We start from the raw sequence: 16,101 nt of genomic DNA on the forward strand, positions 1-16,101 counted from the left end.
CGTGCCAGCTACCCCTCAGAATATTAAACTTTAATAAGGTATGTCCTAAACCTTCTGTTCCCCATATGAAGAACGCCCTGCCACCAGGCCCCCCTCCCCTCTCCCAAGAGCCTGCTGGGAGGCCACTATATTCACCCAGAAGTCTCCCAACACAGTGATGGACTCCACCAATGCAGGCAAAATGCCTACAGGTGGAGGAAACAGTGCTCAATTTGAAATGGTACAATTAACCCCTCAGTGGGCAGCTGAGCTGCCAGGATTCCCGTTGCTAACAATGTGACATGACAGATGACGGCAGGACAACTTTGGATAACCCTTCCGATGCCCCCCCCCCCCCCCCCCCCCCCCCCCCTGTCCTCATGCCATTTCGCCAGGTCTCCTAGCCCCACATCTAACAAGTTTAAGAACGTTCAGGGTATTCGCCTCATCTGGTTGCCGTGGCGAATGTCTCATGTGGCCTATTGATAATCTATAATGATGTAAAGGAAGGGGTTTATCACAGAGTGACAGTGGGAAAGATTTCAAAGACACACAGGTCTCACATGAAAATAATGTCTTCTTTCATCTCTGCGAAAGCCGATCACAGAAATAAAAAGGGCGGCAGAGAATAGTGAGAACGCTCGCTGACTTATCTATTGTACTTCAGTTTTCATTCAATATACAAAGCCTCCAGCTCCCTGTCTTCTGAGAACTAGCAGCATTAATGTGAGAAGAAAAATAACAGTGAGGTGAAGTATCAATGTTTTATATTAACTAACAGACAGATATACATAGTGCTAAACCCCTCAATACCTCCCAAAGTCATCTTGCAATCTGATATATTGCAGGCAGAGTGACAGCCTTATCTTAATAATTTATTGTATTTGTTTTAAGCGTTTGGTAGTCATATTGAAACGGACTTTCTGCTCAATGTTATTGTGGCTGACGTATAATTAGAGTCATGCGCTATATTACATGGCGCACAGCGGCGTGGGGGAGAGTGTATTGCTCATCAAGCCACCCCCCCCGCCCCCCGCCCACATCAGAAGAGGTGGTTGGCAGCTGACATGCATAAATGAAGCCCCCCTCCCCCACCCCCATAGCCATAACATACATAACATACTGCAAGTGGGCATGGTTGGTCTGATTGGTCATCAGCTTCAGCGCTCCGAGCTCCGTCAGAACTCAGTGGTGGGTGAGTACCACTGGGACTGCAAGAAGACCCATCAGGTAGAAGAGCGATGGCATTCAAAATGAGCTAATTGCTGGGCTTTAGTGATGGTATGCATAAGCAATCATGTAACTAGTAATGTATGTGACCTCCAACCAGCAGGTGGCAGTACAGAACAACTACGTAACAACCACGACTGGCGATAGTCGTCGTAGTGGATAGTCACATTTGCATAGGCTCTTAGATAATTCATAATAGTCGTTTTTGATAATTTTCTCAATAACCCACATTATTATTTAACATGTTTAACAATAAACATCTAACTAGTCGCAAACTAGAAGTTCTCTAGTGCATTTATTCGGACCGGCCAAGCTCCGGAACATAACACCAGGCAGAGAGGTGAAGGGTGTGGGAGGCTGGGTTTTAGAGGACAGGCGTGAGGAATATGGGGGGGGTATTTGAGGTGTTCCCCCCCAATGCATACAGGGCACCCCCCTCAAAGTATGTACCCCTCTTCCTGCCTGCCTTCCAAGCAGTATACGGAAAACAAAAAAGACCTGCCCCCACCCACCTTCTCACACCAACCAGCGTACTATCCAGTTCAATTCGTTTAGTAGCAAACTCAAGTGAGTTTTAATTCTTTATTTCAAAATGGCGGGCAGTTGGAGATTTTGGCACACGTCCATTTATTGTGTTTTTGGGACAGCTGGTGGGCTTTACATCCCACACATGGGGAGGCGCTGGCATAGTGGTATTGTCACTGGACCAGTAATCCAGAGACCCAGGGTACTGCCCTGGGACCCAGGTTCAAATCCCACCACAGCAGATGTTGAAATTTGAATCAATAACAATCTGGAATTACGAAGTCTAATGATGGCCATGCAATAATTGTCATAAAAGCCAATCTCATTCACTGATGTCCTTTAGAGAACAAAATCATCTGTCCTTACCTTACATGTGACTCCTGACCCACAGCAAAGTGGTTGACTCTGAAATGGTCTGGCAAGCCACTCATTTCAAGGGCAATTAAGGATGGGCAACAAATGCTGGCACAGCAATCCCCACATCCTCTGAACGAATAAAATATTTGTTACATCCCACCCCAACTGGCATGCTATTTACTGGGGTGAACAGGGGGAACAGAAGAGTTGTTTCATTATAGTCAAGCAAGATAAAGCACTGCATTTGAAAAGGTCGCTCTGAAAAGGTAAACTTTGGTGAACAGTTAGGAGATTTGAGAAAGGAGTAGACCTTTGGACAGTTCCAATATTTAATTTGATGATGGCTGCTCCATGGCTTAACTCCATTCATCCACTTTTGCTCCATATCTTTCGATATGCTTACCCCCCAAAAAAATCTTTGAACCTCGGCCTTGAAATTTTTTATTGACCCAGCCTTTTGTGTGAAAATCTGCTTCTAGATTTTAATGGCCTAGCTCTAAGTCCAAGATTTCCCCAGCAATTGGAAATCGTTTTCTCTACCTTGATCAAATCTTCAATCACTTTAAATACCTTACTTGATCGTCCCTCAACTTTCTAACCTGAAGGCGAGTACCTAAGATTATTCAACCTGTTCTCATAACTTAGAAACATAACTTAGAAACAACATCAGCTGGGAACCGTGACTGCAGACTCTGAATCCAAAGTAGAACATTTTCCATTCCGAACACTTCACACCGACAGCTCGAATGGCATGATTTCACCCCTTGAACTCAAGGTGTCAACAGGTTTGCAACTTTTGGAAAACCACTTATACTTGCAAGTGACGAGGAATGACGTAAAACAATCACTGAATTGCTGTGATCAGGTAATAAATGAGCCTGGGTGAAAATCACTGGGTTCTGTGATGGCGGTGTAGCCTCCCTCAGTGCAGGGCGTCTGTCTGACTTCCTGCATTGATGCACCAGGTGCAAAAATGGACTAGCCCAGGAAATGCTCAAAACCCAAGCAATTATATAACCTGATATGTGAATATGACAAGACAGGTAAGTCTCACTCCAGGCCTCAATGGGTGGAATCTAGATTCACATATTTAAGTGTGCAGTTTAGCTCACTGAAATATGTTCACACCGGAGTTACCCAAGGCGGGGGACATAACAGCCTCGCCTCAGAGACCCTGAGCACCATTTAGCACTAGTTTCCACAAACATGGATCAGGCATTCCGCACTTGGGGGTGGGGGGGGTCTCCCATGTGTTTTGGGGCCTCCGGGTGGTCAGGGGGTACCCTGGCACTGCCAATGCCACTCAGGCATTGTGATACCACCACCCTGGCATCCTGGGAGTGCCACCTGGTAGTGTTGGCAGGGTCACTGCCAGAGTGCCAGGCTGGCAGTGCCAAGAAGCCCAGGTGGTATCTTGTCCGTGCGGGATCGGGCCCGGGGGTGCCCTGTACATATGAGGTGGGTCGCAGAGGGTTTGAGGACCCCAAATTGGTAGGTTTGGGTGTTGGGGGGGGGTTCTGGAGGCCATTGACGGGGGGCTCCGGAGATCGGGGCATCATCGCCCTGATCTCTTCCTGCACTGGCGAGCTGAGCTCGGCGGTGCAGGAAATGAGCCTAAGTGCGGCCTCGGAAGGGCGTTCCTTGCCGCGGCCCAAAAATAAAGCAGATTCCCATTTAATTACAGGGTCGTTCTCGGCACTGCAAGTGACGGGAAACACCCCCTTAATATGCCCAAAACGGGACCCTTTAATTTCCATTAAATCGCGCACAATATTCTGACTAAAAGAGCAGATCAGATGTTGGGAATTCTACGACCAGTAACTCACCTGACTCCCCAAAGCCTGTCCACCATCCACAAGTCAGGAGTGTGATGGAATATTCTCCATTTGTCTGGGTGAGTGTAGTTCGAACAATGCTCAAGAAGCTCGACATCATCTGGAATAAAGCAGCCCATTTAATTGACACTACTTTAAATGTTCAATTTCTCCACCACCGATGCAGTGGCAGCTGTGTGTACCATCTACAAGATGCACTGCAGTAACTCACCAAGGCTCCATCGATAGCACCTTCCAAACTCGCAATCTCTATTACTTAGAAGGACAAGGTCAGCAGATGCACGGAAATACCACCAGCCGCCTGTTCACCACCAAGCTACACACCATCCTGACTTGGAAATATATCGCGGTTCCTTCACTGTCGCTGGGTCAAAATCCTGGAACTCCCTCCCCAATAGCACGGTGAGTGTACCTAAACCACATGGACTTCTGCTGATTAAGAAGGTGGTGGTGAATGGAAATCAGGGATGGAACAATGTTGCTGGCCGTTCCACCGATAGGCACATGCCATGAACAACGAAAAGAAGCTCACGAGAACAACTTCTTACAAGTTACAATAAATTTTTAAAAATTGAAGAACTTCTTTGCTGGGAGTACTGCAATGGAACTTGGCTACCCTGGATTAGAGGGCAGGGAGGAGGAGAATTGTCTAGGGGTGGTGCTTCTGAACCACCTAATCAATCCAAATAGGGTTTGTCGGCATCAGAAAAGATATCGTCAGGTTCAGCTTTCCCGCCACCCTTTTCTCTGACCATAAGACCATATACATAGGAGCAGAAGTAGGCCATTTGGCCCATCGTGTCTGCTCCCCCTTCAATGACTGATCTGATAAGAAATCCTCAACTCCACTTTCCTGCCATATCCCCATAAACCTTAATTCCCTTACTGATGGCTATTGGTTGGGGTCGGTTTAGCTGAGTTGGCTGGGCAGATAGTTTGTGATGCAGAGCGAGGCCAACAGTGTTCAATTCCCGTACCGGCTGAGGTTATTCATGAAGGCTCCGCCTTCTCAATCTTGCCCCTCGCCTGAAGTGAAGTGACCCTCGGGTTAAATCACCACCAGTCAGCTCTCCTCCTCAAAGGGGAAAGTAGCCTATGGTCATCTGGGACTATGGCGTCTTTACCTTTTAATGTCGACCTTATACCCCAGACTTACCCCTGAGTAATCTGCTGCCTTAATAATAATCTTTATTAGTGTCACAAGTAGGCTTGCAATGAAGTTACTGTGAAAATCCCCTAGTCGCCACATTCCGGCGCCTGTTCGGGTACATGGAGGGAGAATTCAGAATTCCCAAATTACCAAATAGCACGTCTTTCGGGACTTGCGGGAGGAAACTGGAGCACCCTTGGGAAACTCACGCAGACTCAGGGAGAACGTGCAGACTCCGCACAGACGGTGACCCAGGCCGGGAATGGATCCTGGGACCCTGGCGCTGTGAAGCAACAGTGCTAACCACTGTGCTACGTGCCGCCCATCAGGTGAGTTGCAGAGGGTGACTGCTACCAGTGTGTCAAACCACAGCAAGGAGTCGACATCTTTAAGATAAAGATAAGTGATTTTCCGGCTCTTCCCACTGGCAGGATCTTCCCACTGAAAGCGACCCCCCCCCCCCCCACAGAGGATTCCCTGGCGGCAGTACGGGCGAGCCGTACAAAACACCACAGACTTTGGCAGGACCGCAATGTCCCACCAGCCCCCAATGAGGAGCCACCTCTAATTCCGGGGAACACGGCATGGGGGCGGGGTGAGGGGGGGGGGGGGCGGGGTGAGGGGTGGCCGGGGGGGGCAGTGCCTGACAGGTCAGGTCCGATCATGGCCAGCGCCATATTTTATGGCGCAACCGCTGCAGGTCGTCGGCGTGCACATGCACGGCCATGGACCCGGCCATTCTCCAGCCGTTAATTTCGTGGAGGCCGGTGGTTGTTTTGTGGCACGGTTGCTGGCCCCTCACCAGTTGCAGCATCAGTGAGGGGGCGCCACCGATTTTATTTCCACGTAAAATGCCACAGATGCTCCACACTTTGCCTCACAATCGGAAAATCTGGCCCAGAATCGGAGAATTGTGCACAATAACCGTCAGGAAAGTCTGAATAGGCTGGTGCTCACTGAAGCACTCCCTGATGAAGGTGATTTTTGATTGTGAAAGGGGTTTGCCAGGGTTGGTGTGGAAAAATGTCCAAAGAGGTAGAGGTCATGAATACAAGATAATAACTAACAAATTGCATAGGAGTTCAGGAGAAATCCCTTTGCACAGAGAACGTTGGGACTTAATAACTGGGTGTAGAGACCACATAACCCATGCTCCATCATTCATTACCATTCAACTCCATTTCCTCACCCTGTCCCCCAGATTCTCCAATTTTGAGGCCAAGTGCGGCGGATCTGTGGCATTTTATTTGGGAAAAAATGGGCGGCAACCCCTCAGCGATGCTGCGACCGGTGAGGGGTTAGCAGGCGCGCCCCGCAAAACCCCCGGCCTCCACAAAATAAAAATAAATGGCTGGAGAATGGCTGGGTCCGTGGCCGCACACGCGCAGGGTTCGGCGGTCGCACCGTAAAGCACGGCGTTGGTCGTGCGCGGACCCCACCTGCCAGATAGTGCTTCCCCCCCTGGCCACCCCCCACCAGCCCTCGCGGAAGCCCCCCCCCCCCCCCGGCCAGCAGCACAGTGCACCGCTGCAACGCCGGGTTCCCGCGTGGCTGAGACCATGAGTGAACCGCGCTGTTGTGAAATCGGCCGTCGGGAGAGGAGCATCAGGGAGGACCTTCAGTTGATGGGCTGGGCCGTCCCAATGGCATGCCGCGATGATGCCGTTTCAGACGGGGCGGAGCATTCAAAACCCACGTCAAACAGGCGCCGCCCCCCATTTTGGCGTCAAAAGGGATTCTCTGCCCTCTGCCCAATTGCTGATTATGAAATCAGCATCGGAGAACGGAGAATCCCGCCCCATATCTTTTGTTTCCCTGAGACACCAAAAATCTGCCTATCCCATCCTTAAAGTTTATTCAACCATGTAGAGTCCACAACCCATGGGACAGAGAATTCACAGCACTTCGAGTGAAGAAATTTCTCCCCATTCCAGTCCTCGACGATTGTCCCTTTTTCCTGAGATTGTGTCCTCATGGATTAGATTCCCCAACCTGGAGGGAGAGAATGGTTCGAATCTGGAACTCGCTGCTACACGGAGCAGTTGAGGTGGAGAACATCGGATGTATTTCAGGGCAAGTTGGAAAAGGATAGGAAGGAGAAAGAAATAGATGGTTATGTTGGTGGATTTAGATGTAGGTGGCTGGGAGAAAGCTTGTGGGAAGCATGAACGTTGGCATAGATGAGTTGGGCTGAATTGCCTGTTTCATGTGCTGGAAATTGTACCTAATTCTATGTAATTCATACCGATATTGATTCGGTTCCACCACATTGCCAGGGTTTAGTGCTCTCTCCCTATGTTACTGACTGTACCTTCAGCAATGTTTATTCCATTGGATGGTACTGGCAAGCTCAATACCTCCCCTCAGCCAGCGTCCGTGCCTCAGTGCTCCCCGCCGGGTAAGGAGAAGAATTTCCCTGAGGTTCCCATGCATGAGCATTATGTATGGCCCAGGGATGGAAGGTGTATGGCCATCAGGGAAGGCAAGGATTGGGCTCAGCTATGATACGCTTCACAGTTCAAAGGACAGACAACATTTAATGTCTCTGCTTACACATAATAGCGATTGTTGTTGGAGAAACCATTCTCCAACAGAGAATGCTTTCAAGAAAAATACAGGGGAGACCTCAAGAACAAAATAAAATGTGTTCAAAATAGGGATGTGTGAACCTCACCATGGCCAATATGGCCAAGGTTCCTCTTCAATAGGAGTCGTTAATTGCACCAAAATGACTGTGCTGTTAGAATAAAAACGCACAGAATCCTTCGGCGTGGTCTCAAGGGGGCTGACATTTTGCATCCATTCTGCTTACAGACGGAACGCCCAAAGTGATCTCGTCTTTCAGCGAGAAGGTTGTCAGTCCCAACGAGCCCATTTCGCTCATGTGCAGCGTCAAAGGAACCCCCTCGCCAACCGTCACATGGACGCTGGACGACGACTCGATCTCAAGAGACGGGAGTCACCGCTTCAGCCAGTACATCACGACCGAGGGCAACGTGGTCAGCCACCTAAATGTCTCCAACACTCAGGTCCGGGACGGTGGAGTCTATCGGTGTGTGGCCAATAACTCTGCCGGAGTCGCCTTGTATCAGGCTCGAATAAACGTAAGAGGTGCTTGTCAAATTAGCTCCTCAGAACACATAGTTCATTTCATTAGGATTGTAAAATCCATGCATTCTTACGTTCTGTTTTTGAATTTTGAAATGGTCCTTCTCTCGTTGGTTATTTTGCAGACAATTGCCTTTCTCACTGTTTCCATTCTTTCTTTTTTCTCTTCCCCCCCCCCCCCCCCCCCCCTCTCCTGTTGCCCTGGCTATTCTGATTTCGTTTATTTTCAGGCCTTCACAGGAATGATTTTCCATCATCATGCGAGCTCATGCTTCTCAAAGGCCCTATTCATGTGACGCCACTGTGTGCCAAATAATCCGTCCAGTATTTGTTTCCAAGGATCCCCTTGGTGCCTGGCTCCTCATCTGTCCCCATTGTTCTTTTATTTCCCTAGTCGAACTATTTTCAGTCAAGCCAAGTCAACTTATGTTGATGCGTTGGACCATCCTGAAGTAACACCAGTATTGCACCTGGATCTCATGACTTTACTTGACTCTTCAAGCCAAATAATTCCATGTGGGCAACTCATTAATCGACCGTATGTGAATCAGTGCCATTTTTTATAAGCCTCCTATTGTTCTTTCTCATTATTATTATTTTTGAATCAGATTAATTTCTGTCATCTCGTAGCGCCATAATGACACCCACTCCTGTCTTGTAAGTTGTGAGCAATTTGCTTCTGCGAATGCTGCCCCAAAATTACCTCCTCCAGGGACACTTCAGGCAGCAACAATGAGAATTCTCCAGCTTATTCATGTAAATAGGGCCGCTGTCGCATGATAGTGCAGCCATTCTTCAGCGACTTCCTGAGCAGGACTTTAAAGGTGAATTTCCGCCACGATTTCTGTAGCAAGAATGATCCGTTGCCGAAAAAAATCACACAAGTCTCCCTGGGATGAAACTGAAATAACTGGGATCCAAACCCATTTTGGAATAACTATGATTTGTGTTTGTCATAAATGGTGGCTGCCAACAAAGATGGCGGTCAAAAAAGATGGCTGCCAACAAAGATTGTTGTTCACAAAGATGGCAGTCAACAAAGATGGCTGTCAACAAAGATGGCTGCCAACATTGATGGCGGCCATCAAAGAGACCTGGGTAGGCAGTGGACTGATTTTATTTTATTTTATTCCTGCACGGGATATGGACATCACTGGCAAGACCAGCATTTGTTGCTCATCCCTAATTTCCATTCAAATGAGTGACTTAAGGCTATTCAGTGGGCAGCTAAGAGTCAACCACATATCATTTTGAGTCATGCCTTTGAGGGTGATAAAGTGATGTTTTATGTCCATTGTCGTATGTAGTTCCTGGCCAAAGACATGCTGAATTGTTGGGGAGGAAGGAGAGAAAGAAGCCAACTCCAGCTCCGGTCAAACACTGTCTACAGGTATTGAGAGATACCTGGGATCTATTTGCCTCTCTGCTCAAGTTTAATTGACGGCAACGTAGCCAACAGCAATCTCAATTGTCCCCTTTGCCTGATTGTTCCCGATAATCGAAAGCTCCGACCCTCGAGCAATCAAGAGCATTGCAGTGGTGGAAATTGAGGTATAACAAAATTACATCAGATTAAGGGAGTTAGTCTTATTGAAAGGTAAATGTGGGGCTGGGTCCCCTGCTTTCTGACAGCAGTTTCTTTTATAATACAAATACGGGAAATTGACCTTTATCACGTTCAGGAAGATTAGGCTTATCACTCATTCTCTGAACTTTATGTCATAATTAAATTAGCGTGAGCTATCAGATTTTTTTTTACCAGTGTTTTTACAATTACATTTCTTTTAAAAGAAAAACAATTTGTTCTCTCTTTTACAGTTTCCATTGTTCCTATTTTTGTTTTTGTTTTCTTGTTTTCCCGGCAGGACCTGCCAGTATACGGTCAATGAAAAATATCACGGCTATCGCAGGTCGTGACACCTACATTCATTGCCGGGTGATTGGCTATCCATACTATTCCATCAAGTGGTACAAGAACTCCAACCTCCTGCCCTTCAACCATCGGCAGGTGGCATACGGAAACAATGGCACCTTGAAGCTCTCTGATGTACAGAAAGACGTGGATGAGGGAGAGTACATCTGCAATGTGCTTGTCCAACCGCAGCTGTCCACCAGTCAGAGCGTTTATGTAGCTGTCAAAGGTAAGGATAGGCTCGGAGGGGGAAACACACCATACAGTGAGAGACCGGCGGTAAGCTCCAGGTTGCATCAAGCAGCTGAGGTGGTGCCGACTGTTGTTGGGCAGCAAAACAGTAAAGTAACTGGGACAAGGGGCGGTCTGCGGCATGTCTGACCTGCAGGGCAAGCAAGTCACCTTTGCTGTTGACAGAGGCTGTGTTCAGTCTGGAGGTATGGGTTGGGTGTCAGTCCAGTACAGAGGGGAAAGGAATTGGGGAAACTTTGGTAGCCAATGAAAGGCAGATTGAGGAAGTTTGTATATGTGAATATAGCACACCAGAGCAATGGAACCATCCAGCACATAATGGAATGTCTGATACCTTGCTGTACTTGTTGACACAATATCGAGAAACATTTGGAAATCTCCCACTGGGAGCGAATTAGGAACAAGGTGAGGTTAACTCTTCAACAAATTGTTCCATCATAGCTGTCTACTCCTTATAATCTTAACATTTGAGTTTATCACTTGTTCTGACTATATATCCTTTCTATTTTATGAAAGCATATATTTCGAGGACAACTCAATGACAGTAACTCTAACAAGCCTATCCTTTTGATTAACCAATCCTCTTAACCTGTCTTTCTCTGTCAGTATTCCTTTTGGCCAGTGCTTCCTGTAATTCTCCCCTTTTCAGTCTACTGAGCTCCAGATCTAATATGTTACAGGCTTTTCCTCCTCTCTGCCCCCTCAGAAAATCGAAAGCAAGAATTAACAACACAGGCTTCTTCGCTGTTTAATCCTTAGCCGAACCTGAAAACTGCAGATTTCCTCACCTCCTCCAACCTGTCTTTCCTTCAGGCTTTCAAATTAGAATAAATTAGAATTGTTGCTGACAATTACTCGATCTTTCTGGGTTTAGCTCAGGTTTAATTTCTTCAATCCTGATTTTTTTTCTTCCCCCTGCACAAATGGACTTGCTCCCCTCACCTCGGTTTCCGAGTTAAAAGTAAATCTCTCCTTCATGTGGTGGTTACTACCAGATGGTCGCCACAAAATGGCCACCACTCTCCGTTGACTTCCTTCTGCGGCTGTCACAAGATCATTTAGTTGAGCTCTGCAATAAGTAGGTTCTGCAATTTTCATCGCTCTTGGAGCTGAGCCCAGCAATCCTCTTAACTGCTCAACTCAGCAAATTCAGAAAAAGCGTTGTATTTGTTCTGCAAATCGTGAGAGCGAGAGCAGAATGTAGTACATTCATTTCAAATTCAGTCAAATCACCCTTTGCCTCCGCAAAACAAAAATGGCCGACTCTTTATCTGGGCTGGCAGCACGGTCGGAAGAATGGACAGATATCCAGGAGGAAGCAAAACACAGTGGATGCTGAGAATCTGAAATAGAAACAGAAAATTCAAAATACTCTGCAGGTCAGGGGTATCGGTGGAGAGACTTGCTGACACCATTTTGTCTTTTCACCGTCGCTGCCTGGCCTGCTGAGCATTTACAGCATTTTCTTTTTTTCGTGTCAGATATTTATGAAGCTTTAAAGTTACACATATTTAACACGGTGACAGATTTTTAGATGATAATTGTTTTGAATGTTGGTAAGACTTTTTATTCTCAGTAATTTGTATTTTGGGAAGAAGCAAATAACATGATACACCTCAGCTTCATTAATTGACCCTTTTTATGATTCAGTGGTAACTTCAGGTAATTAAGAAGTGGAGAAAGACCTATCAGTTCGATAAGCTCTTAATTTTAATAGATCAAACCCTCTGTGGGGGCTTGAGACATACACTGGAGGCTTCCAGTAATTAACAAAGGGGTTTATTGCTGAAAGGCAAAGACAATTAAGTAACATACACAGAAAACTATGCAACAGGCCGTAGCACATCAGCTCCCTGATCCACACTGCCCGGGGTCCTGTTCCCAAGGCCCTGCACAAAGTCTTCATTGGCCAGGGTTCGCGAACTACTGCATGATTGCCCCCAAGGTGGTCACATGGTCTGTGGAGCCTGCCCACTTATAGAGGCCAGGATACCACATCCCTTTCCCCTTAAGTTCCTTATTACAACAACTCCAAAGCTATATGTAGAAGTTTACAAACTTATACACAAAATGTTAACAGAGACAACAGGGTAAAGAGAAAAGTCAATTGGTCCAGAGACCTCTGGGCTCTCCCCGACCTCCGTGGCCACAACCCAACCTTCTAACCGAGGCGATCCATAAGCGACATTATGGACCAAAATCTGGTCTCCCATCCAGAATAAGCTATTGCCTCTCTGCTCTGACTGCTGATTCTTCTGGGAGACTGGCATACCTCCAGATTCCCTGACAAATTTGGAAACACAAGATCCAATCGGGTTCTCAACCAACAACCCTTGATCAGCTGAACTCTGTGGTTGAATGAGGGGTTGAGTTGTACAAAAAAAATTAGCCAACCTCTGGCTAATTGTTTTTTCATGGAATTCTTGAAAATTTGGTCATCCCTACCTAGACACGAGGTGGTAGGGGACAGTCCTCGTGTGTCATATGCCATTTGGTCGCACAAAAACCTGGAAATCATCACCGGTGAAGGGGATGCCATTGTCCAAAACAATTGACTTGGGAAGCCCATTAATGGCAACCACTCTGCGCAAGGCATCTGCCAAGGTAATGGTCCCCATCTCTTGAACCGATAACCACTTCTACTGGGCCTCCACCAGAACCAAAAGCATCTTGCCCACAAACGGGCCTGCATATCAACGTGGACCCTGGTCCAGGGGCACCCAAGCATTTCCCAAGAATGAAGGGTGGTGGAAGGCGACAAAGATTGCTGAATTTATCAAGGGTGGCACAGTTGTACTAGTTCTTCAATGTCTTTGTCGATGCCTGACCACCAGACATAGCTTCACGGAAATATCTTCAGCTTTGTCTGCTCTGGGTGGGCGCTGTGTAACTCTCGAAGGAAAGGCCCCTACCTGAGGTGGGACGACCACCCATGATCCCCACAGAATCGCGGCACCTTCATGTCAACTCGTCTTGACAAGTGAAGTAGGGCCGCAGCTGTTCAGACTTCTCATATCACCAGTCAGACTGTATCATTCGTTTATCCTTCGAAAGAACAGGGTCTCTCGTGTGATTGGCCCCAAAACAGTCATGTGGTCCATGGAGCCCGCCCCCTTAAAGAGGTCTTGCTACCACACCCACCTACTGGCATCTCACCGCAGTGAATAGTATCTTGAACTTATTCACTTCTTTTATTGTGGCGCAGTTGGTAGTGACCCTGTCTCTAGGCCAGAAGGTCCAGGTTTGAGTCCCACCCCAGGACTTGATATCCAAGAAGGTGCGTTCATAACATGGGGTTGTTATCAACCTGCAAATCTTTCCAACACACCCCAGTATCAGATGGTGAGATGGGATAGAGTCCTGGTCAGCGTGTGATTGGAAAAACATATTGGATTCTCCAATATCGCTATTCATAGCTCCAGGCTAAAACATACAAATGTTCGTGTTTCAACAGCAACTCTGACTCCCCGAGTGATCTACAACACACCAGCACCACTTCTTTAATTAATCAACAATGTCCACATTCTTAACAAGCACACGCTATTTTTGAACCCACCCACTATAGAGTGCAATTGCTTAGCTCTCTACTGTTAATTCGGTTAATAATCTAGAACACTTCACCTCAAAATCTCCTTTCCACAGAAAATGAGCACAGCTTCCTTAAACATTATTCCTGATTCAGAATGCCAGGGCCGCGATTCTCCCAAAGGGAGACAAAGTGCCGACGCCGGAGTGAAACCCGGAGTGTTTCACTCCGGCGTCGGAGGCTGCTCCTTGCCCACTATTCTCCCACTCCCAGGGGGCTAGGAGCGGCGGCGCATCAATCTTGGGCGCCGGGCCTTGACGCTTGCGTCAAAGCGGCACCGCCTGAATGACGCAGCCGGCGGCGCCTAAATGACATCACCCGCGCATGCGCAGGTTGGCCGGCGCCAACTCGCGCATGCGCGGTTGCCGTCTTCCCCTCCGCTGCCCCGCAAGACATGTCGGAGTGATCTTCCGGGGCGGCGGAGGGAAAAGAGTGCATCTTTCAGAGATGCCGGCCCGACGATCGGTGGGCACAGATCGCGGGCCAGACCCCTCCTGAGCACCCCCCTGGTGCTCGATTCTCCCTCCGCCCCCCACAGGCCCCACACGCAGCGCTCCCGCGCTGTTCACGCCGGCAGCGACCAGGTGTGGTTGGCGCCGGCGTGAACCGGTCATATTAGGCAGGCCGCTCGGCCCATCCGGGCTGGAGAATCGCCGCTCGACCGGAGCGGCGATTCTCCGAGCGGCCTGTCGCAAAACGCGACACGCCGTTTTGGGGGGTTGGGAGAATCGCATGCGGGTGCCAGGGCGGCGTGGCGTGATTCGCCCGGCACTCCCGCGATTCTCCCACCCGGCGTGGGGTCGGAGAATCGCGCCCGTGTTTTTGTTGCTTGCGTCTGTTTCTTGTGTGCAGAAATGCACTTTCGCCATTATGGATAAAGGACGTTTAAAGTCATTTGAAATTGGACTGAACACATGGCGTGGATTTCGTTTTGGGGTGATGGGGGTGCTTACTGTTCACCTCTTTGGGTAGAAAAGCCAATTCCAAAGCAACCGACTTTAAACAAGACCGCCCATCCGTAACCCGCTCCGAAGGAACTAAACAAGGTGAGGGTTGGACTTCAGCCCCTCAGTGCGAGGGGGTTTCGCCCTCGAGAGCTGTCAGCCAATCCGATTTCAGCTCTTGCAGTCCCAGCGGCGCCAGAAGAAAGTAGTGGCTACCGCTGGAATTGCAAGGGGTCCCGGGATGTAGAGGACATGGCCACCAGAGAGAAATAGGTCATGGAGTTTTGACGGGGATGGTTTGGGGGGATCTAGGGAGAAGGAGGGGAGGGTGAGGTGGGGATGGTTTGGAGGCCAGGCGAGGAGGCACAAAGAGGTCGTGACATCTTGGGGGAGGAAATGCCCCCCCCCCCTCCAATTCACAAAGGGCACCCCCTGAACATACCGTCCTGCGTTTTCAACAATACTGTTTAAAAGGTGGCCTCTGCACTCACCTGCCCACCCATGCCAACTGCTTTACGGCGTGGGCAGCGTAATATTCAGGTCAACTGCTTTGTTAACAAGTTCAGTAGTCCATTAATTATTTTTTCAAACTGGTGAGCAGGCTGCTGATTTGGCCGCCCGCCTGCTGTAATATGGGGACCAGGCCATGGGTGGACAGGTAGACCTTCAGCTGGTCATATATCAAAGGCAGGATTCTCCGATCTCCCAGCTGCGTGTTTCTCAGAGACAGCGGGAGGCAGCATGCCATTTTCTGGAGGCGGGATTCTCTACTGCAGCCGCTGTCAATGGGATTTCCCATTGAAGCCATCCCGGGAAACCCACACGCGCTGCCGGTGGGACCAGGGAATCACGGCGCCAGCGCATGGCCGGAAAATTCCAGCCATATTTTACATCCTCTCTCTCCCTCCCTGCTCCACAACCCTTCACCGCAGCAAACTCCCCTGGCCCATGTTTGCAAGCAAATTACTAAAACTATTATGGGATTCTCACAATGATCTAAAGATTATAAACACTGAAAAAAGGTGCAAAGTTGTAAATTAAGAGCAAGGTTTCCTTATTGGAAGCAGTTTTCTTTGGAAGTGTTCTGCCTATTTGAATCAGCCCCCTACGAAAGACGTTCACAAACACTTTTTAAGAGAGCTAGCGTATTTCCTACATGCAGGGGCAAATCAAAATAATTAAACCCTGTTTGGAATAGAAGCTGTTGAGATTATGGATAAGTT

The 16,101-nt window shown here is 48.3% G+C and overlaps 1 protein-coding gene across 2 annotated transcripts in view; it reads left to right on the forward strand.

Moving 5' to 3' along the window:
* Window positions 1-16,101, forward strand: part of LOC119968768 (Down syndrome cell adhesion molecule homolog) — a 658,909-nt gene that overhangs the window by 434,318 nt on the left and 208,490 nt on the right. The window contains exons 7-8 of one of the 2 annotated variants that reach the window (XM_038801471.1): window positions 7,891-8,187; window positions 10,050-10,325. In XM_038801471.1, coding sequence (XP_038657399.1) covers window positions 7,891-8,187; window positions 10,050-10,325 — 573 coding nt within the window. The remainder of the gene's footprint in view (window positions 1-7,890; window positions 8,188-10,049; window positions 10,326-16,101) is intronic. The other variant, XM_038801472.1, reaches the window with a different exon arrangement.

Source organism: Scyliorhinus canicula, chromosome 7, assembly GCF_902713615.1.
Source record: "Scyliorhinus canicula chromosome 7, sScyCan1.1, whole genome shotgun sequence".
NCBI lineage: Eukaryota > Metazoa > Chordata > Chondrichthyes > Carcharhiniformes > Scyliorhinidae > Scyliorhinus > Scyliorhinus canicula.